The following is a 24,908-nucleotide window of genomic DNA, read 5'->3' on the forward strand; positions in this document are numbered from 1 at the left end:
TTGGGTTATCGTGTTTGCCTGCAAATGCATGGTCACTCCACAGTAAATCCTGTGAAGTGGTTTAAGAATTCCTCCTGATGTGAAAGGATTTAAACCAAATGCAAGGATTATTATAGTAAATGATTGTGCAGCGTGAGCTACGACATGATGAAATTAAGTTTGGATTTTCATTACTGTGCATTAAATTTAGTTTTCTAGCAGTGTGCATTAAAGTAACAAAAATAGATCTTGACTTTCCTGTTGTTTAAATTTAGAAAGATCGGTACAGAAGATGAGAAATACATAACAAGAGATGTAAGAAAATTATATTGACATTTGAGAATTTTATAACGGGATTATGTAATTAATCAAGCAAATTTATGATTCATGATTTTATTTTTTAGACACCATGCGATATTTTAATTTTCAACATGTCTGAATTCAGAAGTTTATCACCCCATCCTCTCCTGTCCTATCATGTAGACATGATTTGTTATGCGCTCAATATGAGTAAACTACTTGGTACATACCGTTTGCCTGTGATGCTTAGGCAGGAGAAGTGCCTAGGGCCAGGAAGACATGGCTATGCATTGCGGGGTGAAAAGGGCTGTCCAGGATACTACCCTAAGATAAATTGCCTGATAACAATTCTGATTTGGAAGGTTCAAAACAAGTGCGAAGGTGAGACACATGGAACTCTATTTCGTCTGGAAACTCTTAAGCATGGCAATGGGTTTCTACATGTGTCAGATACCCGGCCGACCAAAAATAAAATTAAACTCACTTGTCTACAGTTGTTTGGTTTGTTCCTTCCTCCCTCTTTGAATAATGGAATTACATTTCCTGTCTTCCAATCCTCCAGTACAATTCTTGAATTTATTGAACTTTGAAAAATAAAAATTAAATTGTTGTAAAGAAATAAGGCATTATAAAATGCAATTTCTTTTATCTTGCATGTCTTACGTAAATAACAATATCTATTGTTTAGGCCCTAAGGATATGGATTATAGATCCAGAAAATGCTGTGGTAAGCGAGCTGAACAAAAAAGCCGAATCACCTTGTTTGGTAAGAAAATATTATCCAGATGCATTTAAATTGTATTTAAACCATATTTATTCAATGAGAAGCAGTCCAAAAATGTATTTGGGAACACTCAGCAGGTCTCAACGCTCAACATCTATGGAGAAAGGAAAGTGAGTTACCGTTTCAGGTTGATGAACTTCTGTTTTTCTTTCAGATTTCCAGCCTCTGCAGTATTTTGCCTTTTGTGAAAAATGTATTTATTCATTAATACAATGTAGTTGAGAGTAAGTTGTAATAGGGAATGTAGGGTTTTAATGGGCACGCATGAATAATTCCAATGTTGACACAAAAGGTTTATAATCAATTACAATTTATTAATCAGATTGTCAAACAATAGAAGAACATAATAATAATAATAATAATAATAATAATCCTTGCATTTGATATAGCGCTTTTCACGTCGGGAGGACGTCCCAAAGCGCTTCACAGAATAGACTGTAAAGTGAATTGACTGTATATTTGTGGGCGAACGCGGCAGCCAATTGCGCACAGCAATGTCCCACAAACAGTCGTAGATTGAAAATGACCAATTTATTATTGTTTTATTTTGGAGGGATTATTATTACCCAAACTGTCACATGTATCAATGCTGTTGGGCTCTGTATGAAGCAGGTCAGTATCCAATATTTATTGGATAAAGCAGCCACTTAGTCAGAGAAATCAAGCATTGATCAGATACCTTTTCTCTAGGAGAGTTTGGGCAGTCTGGGCCATCTCCATTTAAACAAATTAAAGATTTTAGGATAAAAAGTATTTGTTATACCCCAAGATCCAGGCACATGAATATTGCATTGCAGAGGTGGAGTTCGAAGTTGGTTCATACAACCATACTGCAAAACTAGTTTGACCAATCACAGCTCAAAGCTGTTTTGTCCAATCATCTTACTGCATAGGATAGGACATACAACATCAGTGTAAGGTATTTACTAGTGAGCGGATTCAAAGGTAAAACCAACAATTCTCACCGTAATAGACACATTATTATGAGTGTGCCATATTATTAGAGTATTTATGACCGTAAGAGTAGAGTCTTGTAGCGTAGTGGTTAGCCAATCGCCTCGCAAGTGAGAGAACCCCGGTTCAATTCCCGGGCAGTGTGAAACCTCAGGCAAGTTTCCTTACTGCACACACCTCTGTTTGCCTAGCAGTAAGTAGGAACCCGGTTGTTAGTAGAATGGCGGATCGCTTTCCTGGGGTAATAATCCATTTTTAAAAAAAAATATTTGGTCACTCAATCTACGACTGTCCGCATTTGCTGCTGGGTTTCGCCCTCAAAATATGGTCACTTGATTTTACAGTATATTCTGTGAAGCGCTTTGAGATGTATCTACAATGTGATAATGTGCTATATCAAATGCAACGATTATTATTATGACGTTTCTTGGCCATAAACAAAATTCTTATAATGGGTTAAAGTTTGGTTAAAGACATTCTGATGCCTTTGCCTTGATTAGCCAGGCTGTAAGCACTGAGATGAGAACCACTTGCGAATCACATGCCAATCACAACACGGTCATCCAATTAACGAGATACGTATTTGATTCTGTTGAGTGACTTAAGACCTAACCTATATTCCTACAGGTATCTCGGGTACTCACCAAGGAGTTTTATAGTCTTGGACAAGAGCTAATTCTAACAATGAATCCTACTTCTCATATTTATAAGTCAATATTCAAATATAAAAAAGGGTATGTATTTAGAAAAGACGATTATAAGTGATAATTATGGTTTTGATAATTTTGTTCTTAGTTGGTAGTACTCTTGTCTCTGAGTTACATGGTGGTATATGCCCCACCCTCCCTCTGTGACCTCCTAACCCCCTACCAACCCGCCCGTTCCCTCCGCTCAGCCGGCTCCAGCCTGCTCCACGTCCCCCAACCCACCCGACCCACCATTGGTGGGAGAGCCTTCAGCCACTCTGCCCCCAACCTCTGGAATTCCATTCCTCCAGTCACTCCGCCTCGCCCCCTCTTTAGCCTCCTTCAAATCTCGCCTCAAGACCCTCCTATTCGACCATGCCATCGGTCACCCCCCTCTCCTCCCTTAACCCCCCACCCCAGCTCGGGTCTGAAATGCAGTACTCTGTCCAGCGCCTTGGGATGTCCTCCCAATGTGAAAGGCACTATACAAATGTAATCTTGTTGGTGGTGGTGGTGGTCGTGGGTTCAAGCCCCACGTCGGGATTTAGAACTCATATAAGCTAAGGTGGCACAGGCACTATACCAAAAACGTGAAAGATGCTATACCAAATGTAAGCATGATTATAATTGGTAAAATATCTTTTATGTTTTGTTACTTACTAACTGTTCTCTAGTGTCTAGACCATCAAGATGCTCTCATAGCATTTTAACAGAAATTCTTACTAATTTCTTCAAATTTTACATACGAATAAGAATTGTCATAACATTGATATAAGAACATCAGAATCTGGGAATAAAAAATTGGTCTATCAATTTCTCTGCAGAGCCACTCTCACCATTTCCTTCCATTTTCTGTCTCAAGCTGTTACTTTCCAGTTGGAAATGTTCCAAATCCTTTTTTATAAGATTGGTTTGGTTGAAAAAGGCTATGCTGATCGCATTCTTCCAGAATAACCACCAACTGCTCTCCCATCACTGCAACAAGCTGCTTTGTAAATGAGTCCAGTGTGCTGGCCTAAACCACCCTTCTTGCTAACCGGTGCCAATTACCCTCTGAATAAAGATCTATGTATACTGGAATTGCCCTTTGCAAATCTAGACCATGACCTTTTGTTCTACGGTTTTGGTGTGTCTTAAAGTATTCTGGGTTTATTTTACCATCCCATTTAGCATTGCATAATGTCCCCTCTGAGATGTCTCTTTTCAAGACTGAAGAGCCCTAGCTAGTCTAATCATTGCTCATGGCAGATTTGTCATGGCAGAAAAAATATGGATATTGTAATTTTTCTGTTTGTCTCTAACAAATGTGTATTTCCCGCATTAACCTTGAGTTGTCCGTGACAAAATCTGCTGTTCTGTGCACCTCTCGCATTAAATTGAACTTGAGCAGGGAAGTGTCAGCTATGTTTGAGCATGTGCCAGTCTCTCAAGGTCTCTGCGGGAAATTCAAACCATTCGCACAGATATGTGCACGCAGTCAGGCTGCTTCCCATGCTCACAGGTAAGGTTTTTTTCACATCCCAGTTTAGACATTGGAAATGTTGAGAGATATGAAGAGGCATAGTTGAATTTTCATATCTGACTTCGCCTAACATTTCCTTGTAAACCCATGACATTTACTAAATTTAATGTAATTGCTCCGTGATTTTTGACAAAAAAAAGGCTGGGCCAAATCTCCAGTCACACTCGTAACTCATCCTTGTTGCTTTCCTCTGCACCGCCTTTAGGGCCTGGGAGCTGCAGTGACCCATTTTCTGTACTATAGGTGTGGCCCGATATCTCAAAGTTTTCACAAGATTTACTATAAAGTAGAGCAAAATCTATTTGCAGGCAAACGTGGCAACTGATTTGCACACAGCAATTTTCTCACAAACAGCCATGAATGATTGGATGACCAATTTTGTCTGGGCAATTGTTGGTGAGGACACCAGGATAAACTGTCTTCACTTTGAATAGTGCCATGGGATCTGAAGAGGCAGAAGACCTCTCATCTGAAGGATGCCACCTCTGACAATACAGTACTTGCTCAACACTGCATCGGGATTGTCAGCATGGACTGTGTGAGTTCAGAGTCCTGACTTAGTCTAACTTGTGGTTTGAACCAACAACCTTCTGACTCTGAGGTGAGAGTGCTACCACCTTAGCTAGGCTGACCCTTCTGCCTAGTTTGTAAACTCAATTCAGTTCTATCTGACCCTGATGGCTTCTATACCTGTTTTTGGCCCTTTTTTTGGCCCTTTTTGTGGTTCCACCACAACCCGACTCCTCCGTCCCCCCCGCCATCCCGCGCTGGTTATCTCCTCCAACCTTCACTGCGAGGAGATGCTGGATTTCCTTGAATCCAAGATCAAGGGAATTCGCTCCGCGGTCACTTCCCCTCCAACATCCACCAACCCCCCACCCCCTCACTCCCACACTCCGACTGCTACCCATCCTCCCCTACTCACTTTTGTACCCGTTTCCCCACCCTCGGTCACGAAACTCATCCTATCCCTAAAACCAACCACCTGCTCCCTTGACCCCATCCCCACTCCACTCCTTATCTCCCAGCTCCACTTTCTTGCCCCACATATCTCCGACATCATCAACCTGTCCCTCTCCTCTGGCTCTGTCCCCATTCCCATAAAAACTGCCACCATCACGCCCACCCTGAAAAAACCCTCCCTTGATGCGTCGCAGCTATCAAGCTACCGGCCCATCTCCAACCTCCCCTTTCTCTCCAAGGTCCTGGAAAGAGTTGTCGCCTCCCAACTGCGCTCTTTCCTTTCCACCCATTCTCTTTTCGAACCCCTTCAGTCAGGTTTCCGTGCTGCCCATAGCACAGAAACTGCCCTGGTCAAGGTCACCAATGATATCCTGACCATCTGTGACCAGGGCTCCCTCTGCCTCCTCGTCCTCCTCGACCTATCGGCAGCATTCGATACGGTCGACCACGCTATCCTACTCCACCGCTTGTCCTCCCACCTCAACCTTCAAGGCACTGTCCTTGAGTGGTTTAGGTCGTACCTTTCTCACCGTCTTCACTTTGTCTCGACGAATGGCTTCTCCTCCACCCCCCGTACTGTCTCATGTGGAGTCCCTCAGGGCTCTGTCCTCGGTCCCCTCCTCTTCACCCTCTATATGCTCCCCCTTGGTGACATCATCCGCAGACATGGGGTTAACTTCCACATGTACGCGGATGACACCCAACTCTACCTTTCCTCCTCTACTCTCAACTCCATGACCACCGATGTCTGACATCGAGTCCTGGACGAGAGACAACTTTCTTCAGCTCAACGTGCGAAAAACCGAGGCCCTCCTGATTGGTTCGCGTCAGCGCCTCCGCACCTCAGGCGCTGACACCATCAGCATCCAAGGCTGCACTCTCCACCTCTCAAAGCCAGTCAGGAACCTCGGCGTTTTGTTCGACCCTGAGCTGTCCTTTCTCCCTCACATCCGCACCACAACTGGCACCGCCTTCCATCACCTCCGGAACATCGCCAGACTACGCATTACCTCACCCCTCACGCTGCTGAAACTCTGGTTCACGCCTTTGTCACCTCAAGGCTGGACTATGGGAACTCTCTCCTCGCCGGCCTTCCCGCCACCTCCCTCCACAAGCTGCAGGTCATTCAGAACTCTGCAGCTCGTGTACTGTCCCGCACCAGGCTTCGGGACCACATCACTCCCACCCTCGCTCGCCTCCACTGGCTCCCCATCCCCCAGAGGATTGATTTCAAGATCCTCATCCTCACCTACAAGGCCATTCACGGCCTTGCTCCCTCCTACCTCTCCAACCTACTATCCCCCTACCTACCTGCCCGTACCCTCCGTTCCTCCGGCTCCGGTCTGCTCCACGTCCCCCGCCCCAATCGCCCTACCGTTGGTGGTCGGGCCTTCAGCCTCTCAGCCCCGAGGCTCTGGAACTCTATCCCCCAGTGCCTTCGCCGCCTCCTCCCTCTCCTCCTTCAAGGCCGGTCTCAAAACCTTTCTCTTTGACCGAGCCTTCAGCTCCCCTCTCGACTCTCTTCCCCCTCCTCGCTCCCTCCCTTCTCTCCCCTCACCCTGACCATTTCCCCCCTCCTCGCTCCCTCCCCTCCCCTCACCCTGACTATTTCCCCCCTCCTCGCTCCCTCCCCTCCCCTCACCCTGACCATTTCCCCTCTGCTCGGGTCATGACCCAACTGTGCAGCGCCTTGGGACGTCCTCCTGACGTGAAAGGTGCTTTATAAATGGAATCTTGTTGTTGTTGTCTTGTTGTTGTTCTGGTTGGTTAACCTATACAGTCATCTTTGTTTTTAGTTTGATTGGCTGGTGGAAGGAATAACATCAGAACAAGTCAGTGTTTACTACTACAAAAACAACTTGCATTTATAAAGCGCCCTTCATGTGTGGTATAGTCTTGGAGCATTTCTATATTCTCCCCATCAGCTCAATGGAACACTATACTTTGAATTATACTTTTTATCTGCAAAAATACCCGACACTAAACTTTAAATTAATCCTGTGAAGCACTTTGAGACATATTTCCAATGGGAAAGGTAGTATATCAAATGCAAGGAATATTGTTGTAAATAATAATAATCCATCACCAAAATATAAGAATTGACATAATTAGCAGAAATGGGCAGGACTTTTTCATGACCTATGAGCATGGGATTTGTGTTTGTGATACAAATGTATTGGTCACCAAATCATGAGTTGAGATCTAAACATGTTTCTGTTTTTTACAACAGGTACTGGAAAGTTGATATCTACAATATAACCAAAGAGATCATTCTTACAATTAGTGGAAAACCTGTGATCTTTGAAGATTTATTTATCAAGGATTCATTCTACAGCCTTGAAAACAGTGGAACAATGGGTGAGGTGAAAAAAGGCGGATATCTTGCCCTGAAGCAGTTTCCAGGCAGAAATCCACTGCTTATATACCATCCCTGTTCTGATAGCTGCAGCTTAATTTTGACAGAATTTGGAACATTTTTAACCAACGATCGTTTTATTACTTCGGAGGAGCTAAAAATTGTGCCCACTGATTTAAAGCCATTGAATTTGCAGGAAGTAAGAGCAGCTGCTTTTCTCGAGAGTGATATTTTATTTCTTGTTGGAGATGCAGTTTACCTGAGACGCCCAAAAGGTTTTTATTTGCAACTTGGACCTGAGAGTGGTCTGCCTACGGAAGGGTTAATTGGCCTCTTGGGTAGATCGCATTGTGATGCTGTGTATCCATTGAAGGCAAGTTTATGCAAATCATTCACTTAGACGTAAAATGTGTTTTTCCACAGTGCTTTAATGGTCTATGGTGCTCTCTGCTCCATTGCAATAGGATGCAAGTGAAAAATGTATATGTCAATTTGTTCCGGATTGAGAAGTTGCTCCAATAGTAGAGTGTGTGAGAGAGAATAATTGAGAGAGAGAATGTGTGAGAGAGGAAAAGAGAGTGCATTCAAGAGCGTGTGATTGAGAGAGAGGGTTAAGTGATTGAGAGAGAGAAACAGGGAGTGAAAGAGCAGAGAGAGAGAGAGAGAAACAGTGATAGAGAGCAGAGAGAGAGAGAGGGAAGTAAGGGCACCTTTTGTGGTTCACGGTCAGCGAAGATGATTAGAACCTCTCCTGGCTGCCTTGGGGGGACCAAGGACAGAAACCAAGCAACGTGCCATGCTGTGCAGTTTCATCACAAAAGCTCTGCTTTCCCTAGTGAGAAATTCCTCTACAGACATCCCCACCCTAGCTCTGCAACCTCGTGACCTGGCCGTTTCCCTTTGCCCAGCAAACAGCAGCTTGCGTTATATCTCCCCACTTGTCTGCCCCACCATCACCATTTTATCCCCGTTCTCTCGAACGCCATTCCCTCCGATTTGCTCCCTCCTTCTTTCGAGCCACGTGAAGACCTAACTCTTTGACTGCACTTTCGGTCATCTTTTCCCCTCGCCATCTCTCCTCCCTCAGTTCCCAGCCCCCTCAGTTCCCACCCCCAACTTGGGTGCCCAGCCGGCAGTCTCAAGTGCTTTGAGACTTCCTTCCGACATGAATAAAGCTCTGTGTAAATGTTATGTTTCTGGAAGGGAAACACAAAAATATTGCTATGCAGCCCACAGAGGTTTGTCAAATAGGGCATCCGGCCCTCAGCAGTCAAAAGGTTTGATCACCTTGATTTAACCTGTGAGTAATTTTATTAAATGTGATTTCTTTTCAATTTATTTACAGGCCGGAAAAAAAGTTTTGATTGCAGTGTTAGTATGGAGTCGGAATTCAATATATGTTGGAAACATAAATGCTACCTTTACCAGATTTAATGAACTCAAACAGTCGTTATCTATTCTGAATATGCCACTGGATTCTAACATAGACATTGTAACAGTGGCATTTGCTTCACGCCCTGTTGAATTTTCAATTCTTATACAGGCTGTTTATCAAGATTATAAAAGATTGATGTTAATCATTGTCAATGATGAAGAGAACAGATGGATATTATCTGCCATGTTCTCCAAACTTGTTAATGACTCTCTGCCTTTGAATCCTCTTCACATGGAATTTATTTCATCAGCTTTGTCATCTGTGTTTGTTTGGAACAATAATACAATATTTTATAACCTCCATGACGATAAGAAGAATGGAAAGATGCATGTAAATCTTGACGAGAATATAAGCCATGCAGCAGAAGGAAGCATTATCGAGCAATTGGTTATTGGTTAAGTACCGTATTTTTATTCATGTAATTATTTTATAATAATACTGATATTGGATATAGTGCCTGAACAGCTATGAAATGGGTGATTCTTGTCCAGGTCACCGGGAAAAGCTTTCTTCACTTTTCGAATAGTGCCATGGGATCTTTAATGTCCACCTGATCAGGCAGACTGATCGTGTTTATTCTCCCCGCTTCAAGTATTTGGATGAAAACTCCTCAATCTGCTGGCACCAAAGGACAATTCCACCTACTATCTTGTTGCAAGAGACAGGCAGTCATTGCCCTTATGTGAGTGACTCAAGTGGTTCATTGTTATCATTTGGTATTCTTTTGCCGTCCAGTAGAACAAAGGCTCTTTGGTTTAGCTACCCACAAATCTTCGTTGTTCGATACCTGGACCAAAATCAACCCTCTTATATACAGTGGAAGCCGCTTAAGGCAGACACATCGGGGCTAGTCAGTTTGTTCGGCTTAAGCGGTGTCTGAGGTTAATCGAAGTTCTCTTACCTCTTCCTGCCCAGCAGAGGAGTGGCGGCCTCCTCCTTCCTATTGCTGTTGGATGGGAAGGGGACCAATTAGCAACAGCTCCGAGGTGACTGATAGCCTGAAGCAGTTTGTAAATGGATGGGCATTCCATCCATTCACAAGCGGCTCCAGCTGTCAATGAATTGCAATTTTACTCCTCCCATTCTGTCCCTTGTTTCTTCCCCATTCCTCCGCCCCCTTCACTAATTGACAGCCCAGAGCTGCTTGTGAATGTCAATCCATTGCAATTTGACACCCCTATCTCCATTCCGGAGCCACTTGGGACACAATAATAATAATAATAATAATCCTTGCATTTGATATAGCGCTTTTCATGTCGGGAGGATGTCCCAAAGCGCTTCACAGAACAGAAGGCACAAATGAGCATGGCATTTTGTCCAGATTAACCAGATTTTAACCAGCATATTTAAAACAGGTAAAAATACAAATGAATTGGGCCGAGAGTTTTGTCCGATTTACCTAGCATCCAGCATTAACCAGCATCTGGCTAAAGTGGCTTCCACTGTACTTGAATTGAGCTGCTATGGTCGCTGATTGAAGTGGCATTTTAAATACATGAGTAATATGAATTCAAAGTCATGACCCTCAAACTTTGCTATATCAGAGGTGAGAGTACTACCAACTGAGCCAAGTTGACACACGTGAATAAATGTAGTAATAATAATTTAGAAAATGTTAATAAAATAAAGAAATAAAAATTTTAGCAACATTAGGAAAGAAAACAAGTCAAGAGATCATTCAGATCATCAATCTAATCCTTCCAAAGATGAGGAAAAGCATAAGCAATTACAGACCCATTCCATTTTCCTCTTATGTGAGATTGCAGTTGAAGTGCTTTGAGATGTCTTGATAATGTGATAAAGCGCAATATCAAATGCAAGAATTATTATTGTAAGTTAAACTTAAAAGTTCTTTCCTTGCCCAATCCCCCCACAAAATTGTCCATGGCTGTTAGTGGGACGTTGCTGAGTGCAAATCAGCTGCTGTGTTTGCTATCAAATGGTATTAAATGAGGGTGCTATAAAAATGGAAATTGTAATATTGCCTATATATCAATATGGGTAATATTATTACAGTATTGTAACCACGCATCCCCACCCCCACCAAGCCAGGCAGATACGGACAGAGTTTAAATCGTACAGGTTTATTCGAGCAGAGGGTATACCTCCACAGCCCAGTAGTGACATGGCATGCCACACTCCTTACATAGCACAATCCTGGAGGGCTGCAGACACCTGGGTTTGCAGTTGGATGCACATGACTGCACCATCCCCCCTCCGCCCGCCTGCCTTATACCATACCTCAGCCAGCCATGTGGCCTAGACTTCAGGCCTCTTCGTATCGCCTGGCCTTGCTGGGTCAATACCTCCTTCCTGCTTGATCACCCCATTCAGCAGCCACAGACCTTCCCTCTGGACGTACTGTTCTGGTTCCTGCAACATAAGGAAGCCACCCAAATCCAGGGGCGTTTCTCACTCGCACTTCCCAATGTCTGTTACAGTATTATAATCTATGGCATGTTTTCTATCATTTCAGATAGTAACTTGAATATTATCATTAAGATGAGCAACAATATGCTGCTACATGGTGTAGTTGGCTCAGATGAACTGGTGAGGCTACATGTGTGGGAGAGAGAAGATGCAAAAGTTACCTTGTACTTAACCCTTCTGGATCAGCTTTATATGATTAAAGTAGAAGATTTCAAAATCCGACCAACCTTGTACCCTCTCAGTATGGAAAAAATTAGTTCCTCATTGCAGACAAAATCACCTCCGTGCCCATTCATCTACTTCCACCACAACAAAAAATCACCTATATACAATATGGACATGACAGAAGAGCTGACATTCTGGGCTCAAATCATCTACGCAGACAATTTTGGAGTAGAAGTAGAAGCTTTGATTTTAAATCACAAGCTTCTTGAACTAAACTATCAAATTAACTATCAATTGCATGGAAGATTTTATGTAAACAATAAGGTACGTACATGACTGTTAAGAAATTGGTGGGGTGTAACTGCTGGTCGGTAAATTTAAGCACTTTGCTTTCCCTTATGGAGAATCCTATGAAAGTGCACAACACTGAGATGGGTAACTAACGGGCACCAAAAATGTGCGTCTTCTACAGCCCGAGCGTTCAGGTGATGGTGGATAATAAAGGGAACAATTTGCACGTCAATAGCCGCTTCTCGGGGCCTGCACATGACTCATATTTTGAGGAATTCTCAATGGGGTAAACTTCTATATCTATGTGGATGATACATTAGAATACATCAGAATATACAGCACAGAAACAGGCCATTCGGCCCAACTGGTCTATGCTGGTGTTTATGCTCCACATGAGCCTCCTCCTGCCCTTCCTCAACTAAGTCTTCAAGCATAACCTTCTATTCCTTTCTCCCTGATGTATCTATCTAGCTTCCCCTTAAATACATCTATACGCTATATGCCTCAACAACTCCTTGTGGTAGCATGTTCCATATTCCCACTATTCTGTGTAAAGAAATTTCTTCTAACTTCCTTATTTGATTAAATATTAAATTCCATCCCCCAATCACTCCGCCTCGCCCCCTCCTTAGACTCAAGTCTCACTTCAAAACCCTCCTTTTCAACCATGCCATTGGTCACCCCCTTCCCCTCCTCTCCCTTCTCCCTCCCTGACCCCAGCTCGTGCCTGAAATGCTGTACACTGTCCAGTGCCTTGGGACGTCCTCCTGACGTGAAAGGCGCTATACAAATGTAATCTTGTTGTTGTTGTTGGATCTATTTGTGACTATTTATATTGATGGCCCTTGGTTTGGGTCTCCCCCACAAGTGGAAACATCTTCTCTAAGTCTACCTTATCAAAACATAACATAATATAACATGTAGGAGCAAGAGTAGGCCATTCGGCCCTTCGAGCCTGCCCCGCCATTCAATCATGGCTGATCTTCTATTCTAACTTCAGCTAATAACCTGACCCTGCCTTATCCCCATATCCCTTAATCCCTTTTGCAATAAGAAATCTATCTGTCTCAGTCTTGAATATGTTCAAGGAAAACCTTTCATCATTTTAAAGACCTCTTATCAGGTCACTCCTTACCCTCCTCTTTTCAAGAGAAAAGAGTCCAAGCATGTTCAGCCTTTCCTGAATGATATAACCTTGTGAATCTCCTTTGCACACTCTCCAGTGCCTCTACATCCCTTCTATAATGCGGGGACCAGAACTGCACACAGTATTCTAAGTGTGGTCTAACTAAAGTTCTATAGAGGTTTACCATAACTTCCCTGCTTTTCATTTCTATCCCTCTAGAAATGAACCCCACGTATCAGCTTGTCTGTCAGTCATCAAGGCCTGGATGAACGCAAACTTCCTGCAGCTGAACATCAACAAGACAGAAGCCATACTCTGGCTCCCGTCAATGTCTTCCTTCCTGCGGCTCTGACCTCCTCAACCTCCCTGGCTTACCCTAAGACTTACTGAACCCGAACGTAACCTGGGCATCAAGTTTGAGCCCCTGCTGCCCTTCCTTCCCCCACATCTGATCCCTAACCAAGACCACTTTCCTCCATCTCTGTCACATTGACCGCCTTGGACCGTACCTCACCCCCTCTGCTGCCCGTATTCTCACCCACTCTAAACTCCATGCCCCCAACACACCAGCCCTCGCCAGGCTCCACTGGCTCCCTATCACAGAATGGATTAATTTGACGATCGTCTCACTCGTCTACCTGGCATCTCCCTTTCTTTCTGACCTGATTTCTCCTTACTCCACTACCCACAGGCTGACCTTCTAGTTTGTCCCTCATCTCCTCTGCTCCACCAACATCGGCTACACTTCCAGCTACTGAGCCCCGAAGCTTTGGAACTCTCTCCCCCAATTCCCTCCACCTTGCCCCCTCCTTCCTCTCTTTAGGACCATGACTGATATTCTTCCTCTTCGACTGCTTACGGTCACCTCCTCCCTCCCCCGGCTCGGTGTCAAGCTCCGCCACTCTTAAGCACTTCAAGACACTTCTCAAAAGAAAATTGGATCATCAGCCAACGTCAGTCACCCACAACTATTGGATGGCAGAGTCCTGTATAGCGCAAGTTTTGAAAGAGACCTATTTATATGTTGTTACTCTCAAAATGATGTTTCTTTAAGAAAACCCAACCAAAACACATAGAAATTTAAAGATCCTTGAATAGATTGAAGAGCACAGCTGTATTTCCCCTCCCCACGCCCCCAAAAAAACCGCGAATCAAACAAACAGGATTTTTGCATGTAAGTTTACCCACTTCCTCTTATTTTTTGCCCCAAATTATATCACAAATGTTTTCCTCGTCTTGCAAGTGTACGGACCCCATAGGTTTCAAAGGAGAGTAATAGACATGTTCAAATCCCATCTTTCCTCATGTTCCTGTACTACTACAAAAGCTGAAGAAATCAAAAGAAAATTGGATCATCAGCCAACGTCAGTCACCCACAACTATTGGATGGCAGAGTCCTGTAGCTCAGTGATTAGTGCACTCGGCTCGCAAGCGAGAGGACCTGGGTTTGATTCCTGGCAGGGGTAATGTTGGGCAAGTTTTTTTACTCCACTCGCCTCTGTTTACCTAGTAGTAAGTAGGTACCCAGTTGTTAGTCAATTGGCGGACACGTTTCCAGCAGTAATAATCCCTTAAAAAAAATTGGTCACTCAATCTATGACTGTGGGACACTGATGTGCGCAATTGGCTGCCGCATTTCACCCACAAAACATACATTCACTTTACAACATATTCTGTGAAGTGCTTTCAGACTTCTCAAAGACATGATATATCAAATGCAAGGATTATTTTATGCAAAATGCAAAAGGGCTACAGTGATAACCAAAAACGTCTTCTATCAGGAATTACAGTCAAAACCATTGTTTATTTCCCCCTCCCTCTCTCTCTCTCTCTCTCTCTCTCTCTCTCTGACCTCTCTGCCCATCTCCAATTCTATGCTGCAATGTAGCAAATAAATAAAAATAAATAATAATTAAGGATTATTATTATTTGGCACATAAAGATCCACTACTATTTGGCACAGATACAGTTAATAATAATAATCCTTGCATTTGATATAGCACTTTTCACGTCTTCTAGACGTCCCAAAGCGCTTCACAGAATATACTGTAAAGTGAATTAACTGTATATTTGTGGGCAAACGCGGCAGCCAATTGCGCACAGCAATGTCCCAGAAACAGTCATGGATTGAAAATGACCAATTTATTATTGTTTTGTTTTTTGGAGGGATTATTATTAGGCTCTGTGTGGAGTAAGGAAACTTGCCCAAGGTTTCGCCCTCTGCCTGGAATTGAACTCAGGTCTCTCACTTGCAAAGCGAGTGCTCTAACCACTGAGCTACAGGACTCCACAGTTTGGAGGAGGAGGACGTGATAAGGCGCTATATCAAATGCAAGGATTATTATTATTATTCCTATTCTAGAACATTACAGTTATGTTGTGAAGTTCCGTGTCTGTCTGAGAGCCTTATCATCCAGAACTAAAAGCAGAATACTGAAAGAAATATGCTTTTTTTCAGACAATTACCCTGACTCACAACAAAGATTACAGAAAAGCAAAAAATTATATGGCAGCAATGTAAGTAACAGAATTTTTTTTGCGAATGGAGATTTATGTAGGACTAAACATACCTGAAAAGTGGGAATTCACTGGATAGTTATCATAGGATCTCAAGCGATTTAGGTATGGAAAAGGCCCAATCGATATCACGCTTTCAGAATACCCAATCTACCTTCCTTCCATAAAGTAACTTGAATTGATATGTTCAACCTCTTGTTGCTGAGAACTGGCTCTATCATTTATAATGTTGATAAGAGTATACTATTGCAGTAGTTTGCATGCACTGCTACCATGGTACAGAAGTGGGCTGCTCAAGCCCAAAGAAGGGAGACAGAAGTAGATCCGTGTGAATAGCAAGATTGACAAAAAAAAACTGTCAATGCATTAATCAGGTTGCCCACTGCAATGTCCCGTAAACAGCATTAAAATTAATAACTAGGTTTTTATTGAGTATTGTTGGTCAAGATACCATTTTGAAAAATGCGATAGTGCAATGTCCACCTGAAAAAGCTGTTGGAGCCTCATAACGTTTCATTCAAAGAACAGCAATCCTAAGATACAGCGTTCCCCCAATATTGTATTGGAGTATCAGCCTACCTAGACTATAAGCTCAAAGCCTCTGCATGAGGCTTGAATTCATAATCTGACTCACAGATGAGAATGTTTCAAACTGAGCCAGGTTATAAAGGGTTATTGTAAAATAAAGAGTTATAGGCTATTTCCACTGTTTGGTGAGCCAGTAAGAAATTGTCACATATTTAAGATAATCACAAAATAGAATTGAATAGGAAGTTAAAAAAATGTTTTACTACAGAGGGTCGTTGAAATATTGAATTCTCTGCTACAAGAACCAGAGTCCAGAAGCAGATTTTTAAAAAAAAAGCCCAATGTAAAAAAAATTTCCATTGTAATGTCTCAGTTCCTGGTCCCCAGTCGCGTCTTGCTTGGGGTTCAGTTCCACGGGTGCTAGACACTTTCTGGTACCCAATCCAAGTGGTTATTGTTCGTGTGTGAGTGGTGGCAGTGATTGTTGGCAGATCACTCAACTGTAGAGTTTAGCACAGTTAAGGCTGACCCACATGACTGATACACACATACACTGCCAATAGAGAGTGCTGGAGAGGGACAAGAAGAAGGAACCCAGTCTGATTTAACCCTTCCTAACCCGGGCAGGCCAGAGCCATTTTAACTTCCCCATGCAATTCCAGCTAAGACCAGCCAACTCAGCATGACCTGGGATTCAAACCAGCAAGCTCCTGGCTTCTAAGCTGGAGTTCTATCCACTATACTGTCAGGATTGTCCAATATATTATTTCAAAGGGAATTATATAAATGTTTGAAGAAGAGGCATACTAAAGGTATGGGGAGCATTAGATTGGAGGAGGATGGCATTAGATTGGATTGTGTGAAGAAAAGTACTGCTTAATGAGCCAAGTATCTGATTCTGTGATGTAACAATTTATGATTCCTCAGTTTATTTGACTAAGAAACAAATGGCAAAACAGTTGCGGTAGCCGAATGGCTGTGTTAATTCTCTGTGACAGAAGATAGAGGAGAGAGGAAGATGGCCAAAATGGTTGTTGAATAAATAGGTCTTAAGGTGGGTTTCGAAAGCAAGGGGACAGACAGCAGACAGGGACTCAAGATGAAGTTCCAGCGAGTGGGTGTAAAATGATTGAAAACTCATCTGCTGATGGTGGGATGGATCGGACAAGGGCCATAAGTCAGGCTGATGTTTGCTGAGCTGTTCAAGTAGCCTGGCTGTAAGGTTGCAGGAGGTTGCAGAGGCAGAGTTGTGATATATAGTGTTTAATTATCATTATTAAAAGTACTGCAAGCTACATTATTTTAAATAAGAATTGTATGATTTATCATTCCAGAAAATCAACAAGTGGAGTTTTAACTTTGGAATTCCAGCCTTCTATGGTTTCAAGTTCTTGCATAATTTCATCTAACACAGTATGCATTCATTATTTTACTTACATTAAATACATTGGTGTTTAAGATAGTCATGTACTAAGTAAAATAGTTCAATGTGTTCAATTACCTACTTTTGTTCTCTTCTGCACAAGAATTTTTTAAGATACTCATCCCAAGATGGTTCAAATCATTGAGGGTCTCTCCAATGCACGACAGTGCAATCTTTTCTAGTTTTATTTTCCAAACCATACCTTTCATTTTTCCAAATCTGGACTACTGCTCACTCCCCATATTATAAAACGTAATATGCTGAAAGCTTCAACAAATGGCTTCCTCTCCTGCAATTGGTTAATGCACAGTCAGTGATTAGATGGCATCAATTTAAGTTACTCTTATGATAAGGAAAGGAAGATTACCTACATGTAGGCTCTTCTTCATGCTTCTAATACAACAGCATCCCACCCCACAGTGTAAAATTAGGCCCATTTGATCTGGACTTTGGCCTAGAACACTTCCTCTTTAAGAAATTCCCTTTACTGTGTCACACTCAGGATACATCCCCTTAAAGCAAAGTATACAAGATGCAGCACACTGCTATCCTCTGATGACAATTTGTCTTTCTAAAGGTGCCTCCTTCAGCCAGGTGTCAATTTGATAGAAGGCAGCATGACTGAATTCATGGGTTGATTGGAACTAAACTGCGCATTTAAGTTTCCTCAAAGAAGGTTTTGCTGTGATGCCTCAGACATTAAAGCTGATTTTCTTACAATGTGATTTTGATCTTTTTGCTTACTGCAAAAACTGCTTGCCTGGCTTTAAGCTTTCCCTCATTTGAAGGAGCAATTAAATTAACTTTAGTTCTTTCAAATTCTGAGTAGTTTTGATAGAGTTCATAGGAATAAAGTATTTTGTCCTATAGCTCAGTGGTTAGAGCACTCGCCTCGCAAGCGAGAGACCTGGGTTCGATTCTCAGCAGGGGGAAATGTTGGCCAAGTTTCCTTACTCCACATGTCTCTGTTTACCTAGCGGTAAGTAGGAACCCAGTTGTTAGTTGATTGGCGGACCGCTTTTCCTGGGGTAATAATTCCTTCCAAAAAAATAAATTGGTCAGTTCAATCCACGACTGTTTGTGGGACACTGCTGTGCCCAATTGGCTGCCGCGTTTCACCCACAAAGTATACAGTCAATTCACTTTACAGTTTATTCTGTGAAGCACTTTTGAGACATCTCAAGGCACTATATCAAAATGCAGCGATTATTATTTTTTCCATTGGTTGGTGGCTCAGTTACTAGATTACCTCAATTTAACATACAGTAAACTCTTGATTACTTAACCCTGGCTTAACTTGTCACTACCACTTAAGTCATCATGCTCCGAACCTCTCAGCCGCATTTATTTATGTATGTATACATATGACTAACTCGTCACTCTGACCTCCTCTCTCCTCAAAACAGTATCCGTTGCCTTCGTTCCTCCGGGTCTGGCCTCCTCCTCATCCCCCGAGTCCTCCGCTCTACCCTCAGCGGCCGTGTCTTCAGCCACTATGCCCTGAGGCTCTGGAACTGCCTTCCTCACTCCCTTTGTCTCGTTCCCTCCCTTCCCATTTTCAGGTCTCTGCTGAAGACCTTTCTTTGGTCACCTTCTCCCCCTCCCCCTGACTCGGTCCCGGGATCCGTTACTGTAAAGCGCTCTTGAGACGCCGTCTGGCGTGGAGGGCGCTATATAAATCCAAGTTGTTGTCGTTGTTGTCACTAAGCTCATTTCCCTTGGAGTGACGAGTTATCAGAAGTTTATTGTAGTCAGCAAGGGAGCAAAGGGGGCTATTTGGAATATTTTTTACTAACCGAGTTGTCATGACAATTAGAATTTTCAGTCATTTCAATCATTATTCCTGATACTTAGGCCAAAGTAAAAATACTATGATTGTCGAAATGTCAAATAGCTCTTTATTTGTTTCATGCCTATTTTATGCATGACTTGGATCTGGAACAAAAGGAATCTAGCATCAGCATCAGATTTGATATGGGTTAGACAGATGCAGGACGCAGTTCTTTTTACTGCACCCTAACATTGGTGTTGTAAATGCAGTACAGTGGAAACTTGTGAATTAAGTCAGCAAACAGACTGAGGAATTTTGACTACAATAGCGAGTTAACCTCACAAGTAAGTTATAATTTACAGAAACTATACAACTAGTCACGAGTTACTAGTTGTATAGTTTCAGTATCCAAAACAACAAACTACTGTACATACAGTATTGCCATCAGCTCCTGTGCATTAGTGTTTAAAGAAGCTATCCCAAAACAATACAATTTATATTTCTACTATGATTTTCACATAGGAGACTATCACAAAGCACTTTACAGTACTTTACAATGTATGTGCACCTGTTTTGGCACATTTGATTACCTCATAATTCCACCAAAGATATGCCTAGTGTTCTCCATTTCGGGGAGCTTAATCATTTTGCTACCACCAAAACCCATTAATTAGGTCCAGTTAAAGGTTTTTACACTTGACACTACATTATTTTGGCCTGAAATATCCCTTTTAATTTTAGGAGCAAATTTTTTACACTGTAATAATGCATTTTTAATATAACCCCTTCTCACATCATCAGAATGTGTGAAAACACTTTACAGGATTTTACTGTAAATTGTAGGATATGTCTTGTTGCTAAATATTCCCAAGTCTACCAACATTATGATGATATTTTTAGTCCAAAGAAGAATAATTTTAGTCTTTGTACTTCATTTCCAGATTTCGTTCATATCTGTGGGTTGTCCGCCAAGAAAACACATAAAAGTACAAAGGTAAATCCTTGTCTTTATTGTCTTTATTTCAAACTAGCTGTACCCGTTGTAGCTACGCTTGCAACCAAGGGATCCAATATGGAATGTAGATTTCAGTGATAGAACTCACAAACCATTTAACATGCCATAAACACTGTGTGTACATCTCATAGCTCATGAATGATAGAAGATGCTATCAAAGGGTCATAGCTCATGAATGATAGAAGATCCTCAGAGCTCGCTAACCGAAGAGGTTTACTGTGGGATCAGGCAGGTCCTTGAGTTATTGCAAGGCTTCCGTGTACACAACATTTGCAGTTTTTCCTCCTTCCATGATGTGCAGGTTTTGAGGTGAACCCACACGTGAGCATCCAACATAGAACTGACCATGGGAAAAGCAGGGTGTATTCAAGAAAAGGCCAGCAACCTGTAAGCTTTACCCCGTGCCTTGTTAATTGACATAGCAAAGCACATTCGAACAGGGAATTGGAGTCTTTTGACTTGAGAGCTGGGGATGCGAGGAATGGATACATCTTCCTCTTTGAACTGACTAGTCAGAATAGTTGCTTCTATAACATGTGGCACCAACTTTACCACCAACCTAGTGCCATTGCATAGCTTCGGTGCATGTAGATTCCTGAGCAGCTTGACTATGCATCCAATCTTTAGTATGAGTTTGTGAGGAGGCATATCGACCGGATGGTTTTTAAAAACTCAGTTCGGTAGTTGACATGATTTTTAATGTCAGGAACAGTATCTATGGACTTGTACACAGTTTTTTGGCCAGGGATGTCTTTGAGTAACTGGGAATTGATCTGTTAGCTGTTTCTTCAGAGTCAAAGTGCATGTGATTTCTTTTTACAAGCCTGGAATTTGTACTAAAAACAAAGCCTAAAAGACAATGGTAATTACAAAGTTTGAGGATCTTCTAAAAACTTACCATAGAGTTCACAATATGGAAAAAGGCGTGTATATCCAAGTTTCTGTACAGACTCCTGCAAAGTGCACTGTATTCCTGACCCAAACAACACGTGCGCAAATCAAAAAGTGGAGTGGAAGTGGAGGAAATGAAAACCGTACACACTCATATACATACAGTGACTGGCTAGATCAGAGCTACTGAATATCCCATACCCCTATTGTGAGCCATGGATGTTCGGGCAGTCTTGGTTAATTTTTCAAACTGTATTAGTCAAATATAACAAGAGAATTGATAAATGTAATGCTGTAGACATTATGAGGGTTTCGATAGATTCAATTGGGAAACAATATTTCCATTGGTCGGTAAATCAGTAATTAGAGGGCATCAGTATAACAGTTAGCAAAATGGGGAGATTAGGAGAATTTTTTTCACACTGAGTAGTTATGATATGGCAGCAGTGGTTGAAGCAGAATCGATATTAGCTTTCAAAGGGATAAGTAAGTACCTAGATAAGTACCTAAAAAAGAGTAAACAACAGGGGTATGGGGTTAGGTCAATTAAATGGGGCTGAAAGGAATGCTCTTAAAAGAGCCAGCATGAACACGATGGGCCTAGTGACCTCCTTCTGTGCTGTAAATTTCTGTGGGTGTATTGCCTGTTAAGTATTCAGTTAGATCTTAGGTGACACTTAAGCCTTTGACTAATTGATTTGTTTATCAAAAGATAATTAATAGTTGGAATGAGTTACCAGGATGGATGGTAAATGCTAGGATGCTGCACTGATTTAAGAAATGGCTGGAATGGAAGGCCAATAAAAGTAGTTATTTTAGAAGAATGAAATCAAAGGCTTCCTTGTGTCTTTCAATCTTGTGATGTGTTATTTTTTCTCATAATTTACTTTTATCTTACTTTTACCCTACATTTATCATACTTTTATTAACTATTGAATTTCTTTAAGAGATCACCCTGTAAAATGTACTTTCCACGACAAACAATCTTACATTATATCACGGTAAGAAATAAACATTGAGTTTTCTTACTTTGTTACACCTATTTAGTGTTATATGACTTCTCAAGGTTTCATAAATGATACTGTTTTAAATCTGCAATTGATGATCCAGCACTGTAAGTATACATCTCAACATAACAGATTGTAAGTGATTGTAAGTGATTGTATTCAAAGTTATCCAATTCTATCATCCATATCCATGAAATGTTGCATATTTACCATAATTTTGTTTTAAGAAATTACAGAAGAATAACTATTTTAAAGTACTGTTACATGCAGTGTCTGAAATCTGTTTATGAAGTAGAGGTGTTTAAAATTATGAAAGGATTTGCTAAGGTAGATCTTAATAGGCTGTTTACGCTTGTTTGTGAGTCTAAAACGAGAGGCATAAATATAAGATAGCTAATAGCAGTTACAAAAGGGAGTTAGGAGCAACTTCTTTATATGTACGGAGGTGAGAATGTGGAACTGTGATAGAAGAAAAAAAACCTATATATTTTGGAAAAGCTTCGATGCATACACGAGGGAGAAGCGAATAGAGGGAATATAAGAAGATGGAAAAGGCGGGGTGGAGGCTCATGAGGAGGATAAACCTGCAGTTGGGTTTAGTTGGGCCATATGATCTATTTTACATTTAGTGTCATTCTATGTATTTCTGTCAATTAAAAATGACTGAATTTCCCTCAGAGTGCAAAAACACAAGCAGCTTATAGACCTATGCTAACGATTCTTTTGGGATTTAAATTGCGGTGATTTGTAACAAGAGCCATGGTTAATGACTGAATTGCAAATTGTGGCTCCATTTTATAATCACATCATGTTGACCTGCCTTCCCAATGGTAACCTTTTAAAGAGGGTTCATTCTCTTCCTGATCCTAAAATTATCTTTTTCCTTCATAATACAAGGGCACTAAGGTTGAATGAATCATCAATTGAGTCAGAACGGGTATCAAAATAGGGAATTATCATTTAGGTAGTGCATTTGTCTGTGACGCTAGTGATGTCATGACCACGGAACCTGCAAACTTGTTTGAATGGAGTTTCAAAGTTACCCTATTCTTGCAGCCTTTTGTGATGTTTAAATAATATTGTATAGTTGTATATACAGGAAAATGAGGAGGTCTTCCCCTTTAAATGTGGTCTGCAAGATTCCAAGTTGCAGAAACTGCTTGCAGCACAGATTTAGCAAGCAGTCACACTCCTATATAAAGCAATGCTTGGTGCTCCTCTTGGTGGCGAACTAATGGCTGTAATCCGCCTAGGGTTGCTAGGTTTTAATCAAGAGTTGCACCTTGGAAGGGACTTGTAACAAACAAGTGGGTCAGCTCGCTCCTCTGCTCAAACTGTAAGTGCCAGTAAACTGTAAAGGTAAAATATATGCTTGTGTTCATTAAATATTTTAAAAGATTTCGAGAAGTGTGTATTTTAAATTTGTTAATATAAACGGGATACTGGATTTGTCCTCCTGACTCAAGACTCTAATCACTGAAGCATTGGGTATAAAATACCAAGCTCCATGACATGCCCACTGAGCCATTGGGCACTCTCTAATCTTATGATGAAGTGTTGACCTCAATGAATGCTTTTAAAAGTCTCCCCTGGTTTAAGTTTTAAAACATTAATGTACACAATACCAATCGTTCTTTCTTTAGGCATCATGTAACAAACAGCCTGATTGATATTGTGAGTACTCCAAACTATGATTTTTTTTTGTTACATTATTGATATACATAGTTGAATATTAAAATTGAAAGTGCAAATTTGTTTTTTTTAATCTAGCTTGCATATTATGACAAGCCGAGATATGGTTGCCCGATGCAGATTCACCACAAGAAGAGCTACAAGCCAACAATATTATTGTAAGTATTCAATACAATGAAAAATAATGGTGAGAAGTTAAATGAGAATTTATTTTAGTAAGTTAGTCCCAAATTGGAAAATATGAGGGTGTAATCTTAGAATCATTCGATGTAAGACTTAGCAAAATTTCCAGTACTGAAACGACTGCAACAATCTTACAAATACAGTCCTGTGTTTACGAATTCAAATTATTCTCCGGAACCATTCAGAATAATTAATGCCATTGGTGGTAAATAAAGACTTTGTGTAAACATATGGCTCAGGAATTAAATATGGATCACGAGAGGTTCGGATGAATTTTGGCCCATTTGAGTTCATCCTACCACAATATCCATCCACTATATTTCCAGCTATATCAAATGCAAGGATTATTATTATTTTTAAACTAAACTTTATTAAATGAGTCTAGTTTCCTGGCCTCAAATACTCTTCCTTGTAATGTATTAGCCGAATCAGGCCTCAGCCGGCTTGGGACTTCAGCATGTCCCTCAAACCTTCCACTCATCATCAGCAGCTGTGCGTTCAGCTGCTGTGCCTTGACTCACTGGAACTCCTTGCCTCAATCCTTCTGCCTTGCATGTCATCAGGTCATACCTGAACACTTTCCTTTTTAACCATGCCATGGTTATCTCCCCCTTTTCCCTGGCTTGGTGTCAAACTATACCATTGTTAAGTGCTCCGAGACGTCACCTCGCCTAAATATGCAAGTTGTTGTATTTCAACCGTTAATTTTGGATAAAAAACTAGTACCTGGTATCTGTCCTGAACTTGTCCTTTGCAAGTTGTAACTTGTCCTTCGCCCACAAATATACAGTCAATTCACTTTACAGCATATTCTGTGAAGTGCTTTGACACGTCCAGTCAATCCTTTGTGTAGGTAGCCTGCAAATGTGAAACTCTCAGACAAATAGAGA

The 24,908-nt window shown here is 41.5% G+C and overlaps 1 protein-coding gene across 18 annotated transcripts in view; it reads left to right on the forward strand.

Annotated features, from left to right (window-relative positions):
• The window catches only part of catspere (catsper channel auxiliary subunit epsilon), a 45,236-nt gene that overhangs the window by 12,046 nt on the left and 8,282 nt on the right, over positions 1-24,908 (forward strand). For 9 of the 18 annotated variants that reach the window (XM_007902480.2, XM_007904637.2, XM_007903587.2 and 6 more), the window contains 12 exons: positions 255-294; positions 968-1,045; positions 2,645-2,751; positions 7,419-7,917; positions 8,890-9,373; positions 11,456-11,898; positions 15,450-15,508; positions 17,371-17,449; positions 20,172-20,224; positions 22,084-22,137; positions 23,787-23,817; positions 23,914-23,993. In XM_007902480.2, the coding sequence (XP_007900671.1) occupies positions 255-294; positions 968-1,045; positions 2,645-2,751; positions 7,419-7,917; positions 8,890-9,373; positions 11,456-11,898; positions 15,450-15,508; positions 17,371-17,449; positions 20,172-20,224; positions 22,084-22,137; positions 23,787-23,817; positions 23,914-23,993 (2,007 nt within the window). Of the gene's footprint in view, positions 1-254; positions 295-967; positions 1,046-2,644; positions 2,752-4,678; positions 4,764-7,418; positions 7,918-8,889; positions 9,374-11,455; positions 11,899-15,449; positions 15,509-17,370; positions 17,450-20,171; positions 20,225-22,083; positions 22,138-23,786; positions 23,818-23,913; positions 23,994-24,908 lie in introns of those variants that run through there. The other 9 variants (XM_007909402.2, XM_007908737.2, XM_007905722.2 and 6 more) reach the window with 8 other exon arrangements.

The sequence above is a fragment of the Callorhinchus milii genome, unplaced genomic scaffold, assembly GCF_018977255.1.
Source record: "Callorhinchus milii isolate IMCB2004 unplaced genomic scaffold, IMCB_Cmil_1.0 Scaffold3, whole genome shotgun sequence".
In the NCBI taxonomy this organism is placed as follows: Eukaryota; Metazoa; Chordata; class Chondrichthyes; order Chimaeriformes; family Callorhinchidae; genus Callorhinchus; species Callorhinchus milii.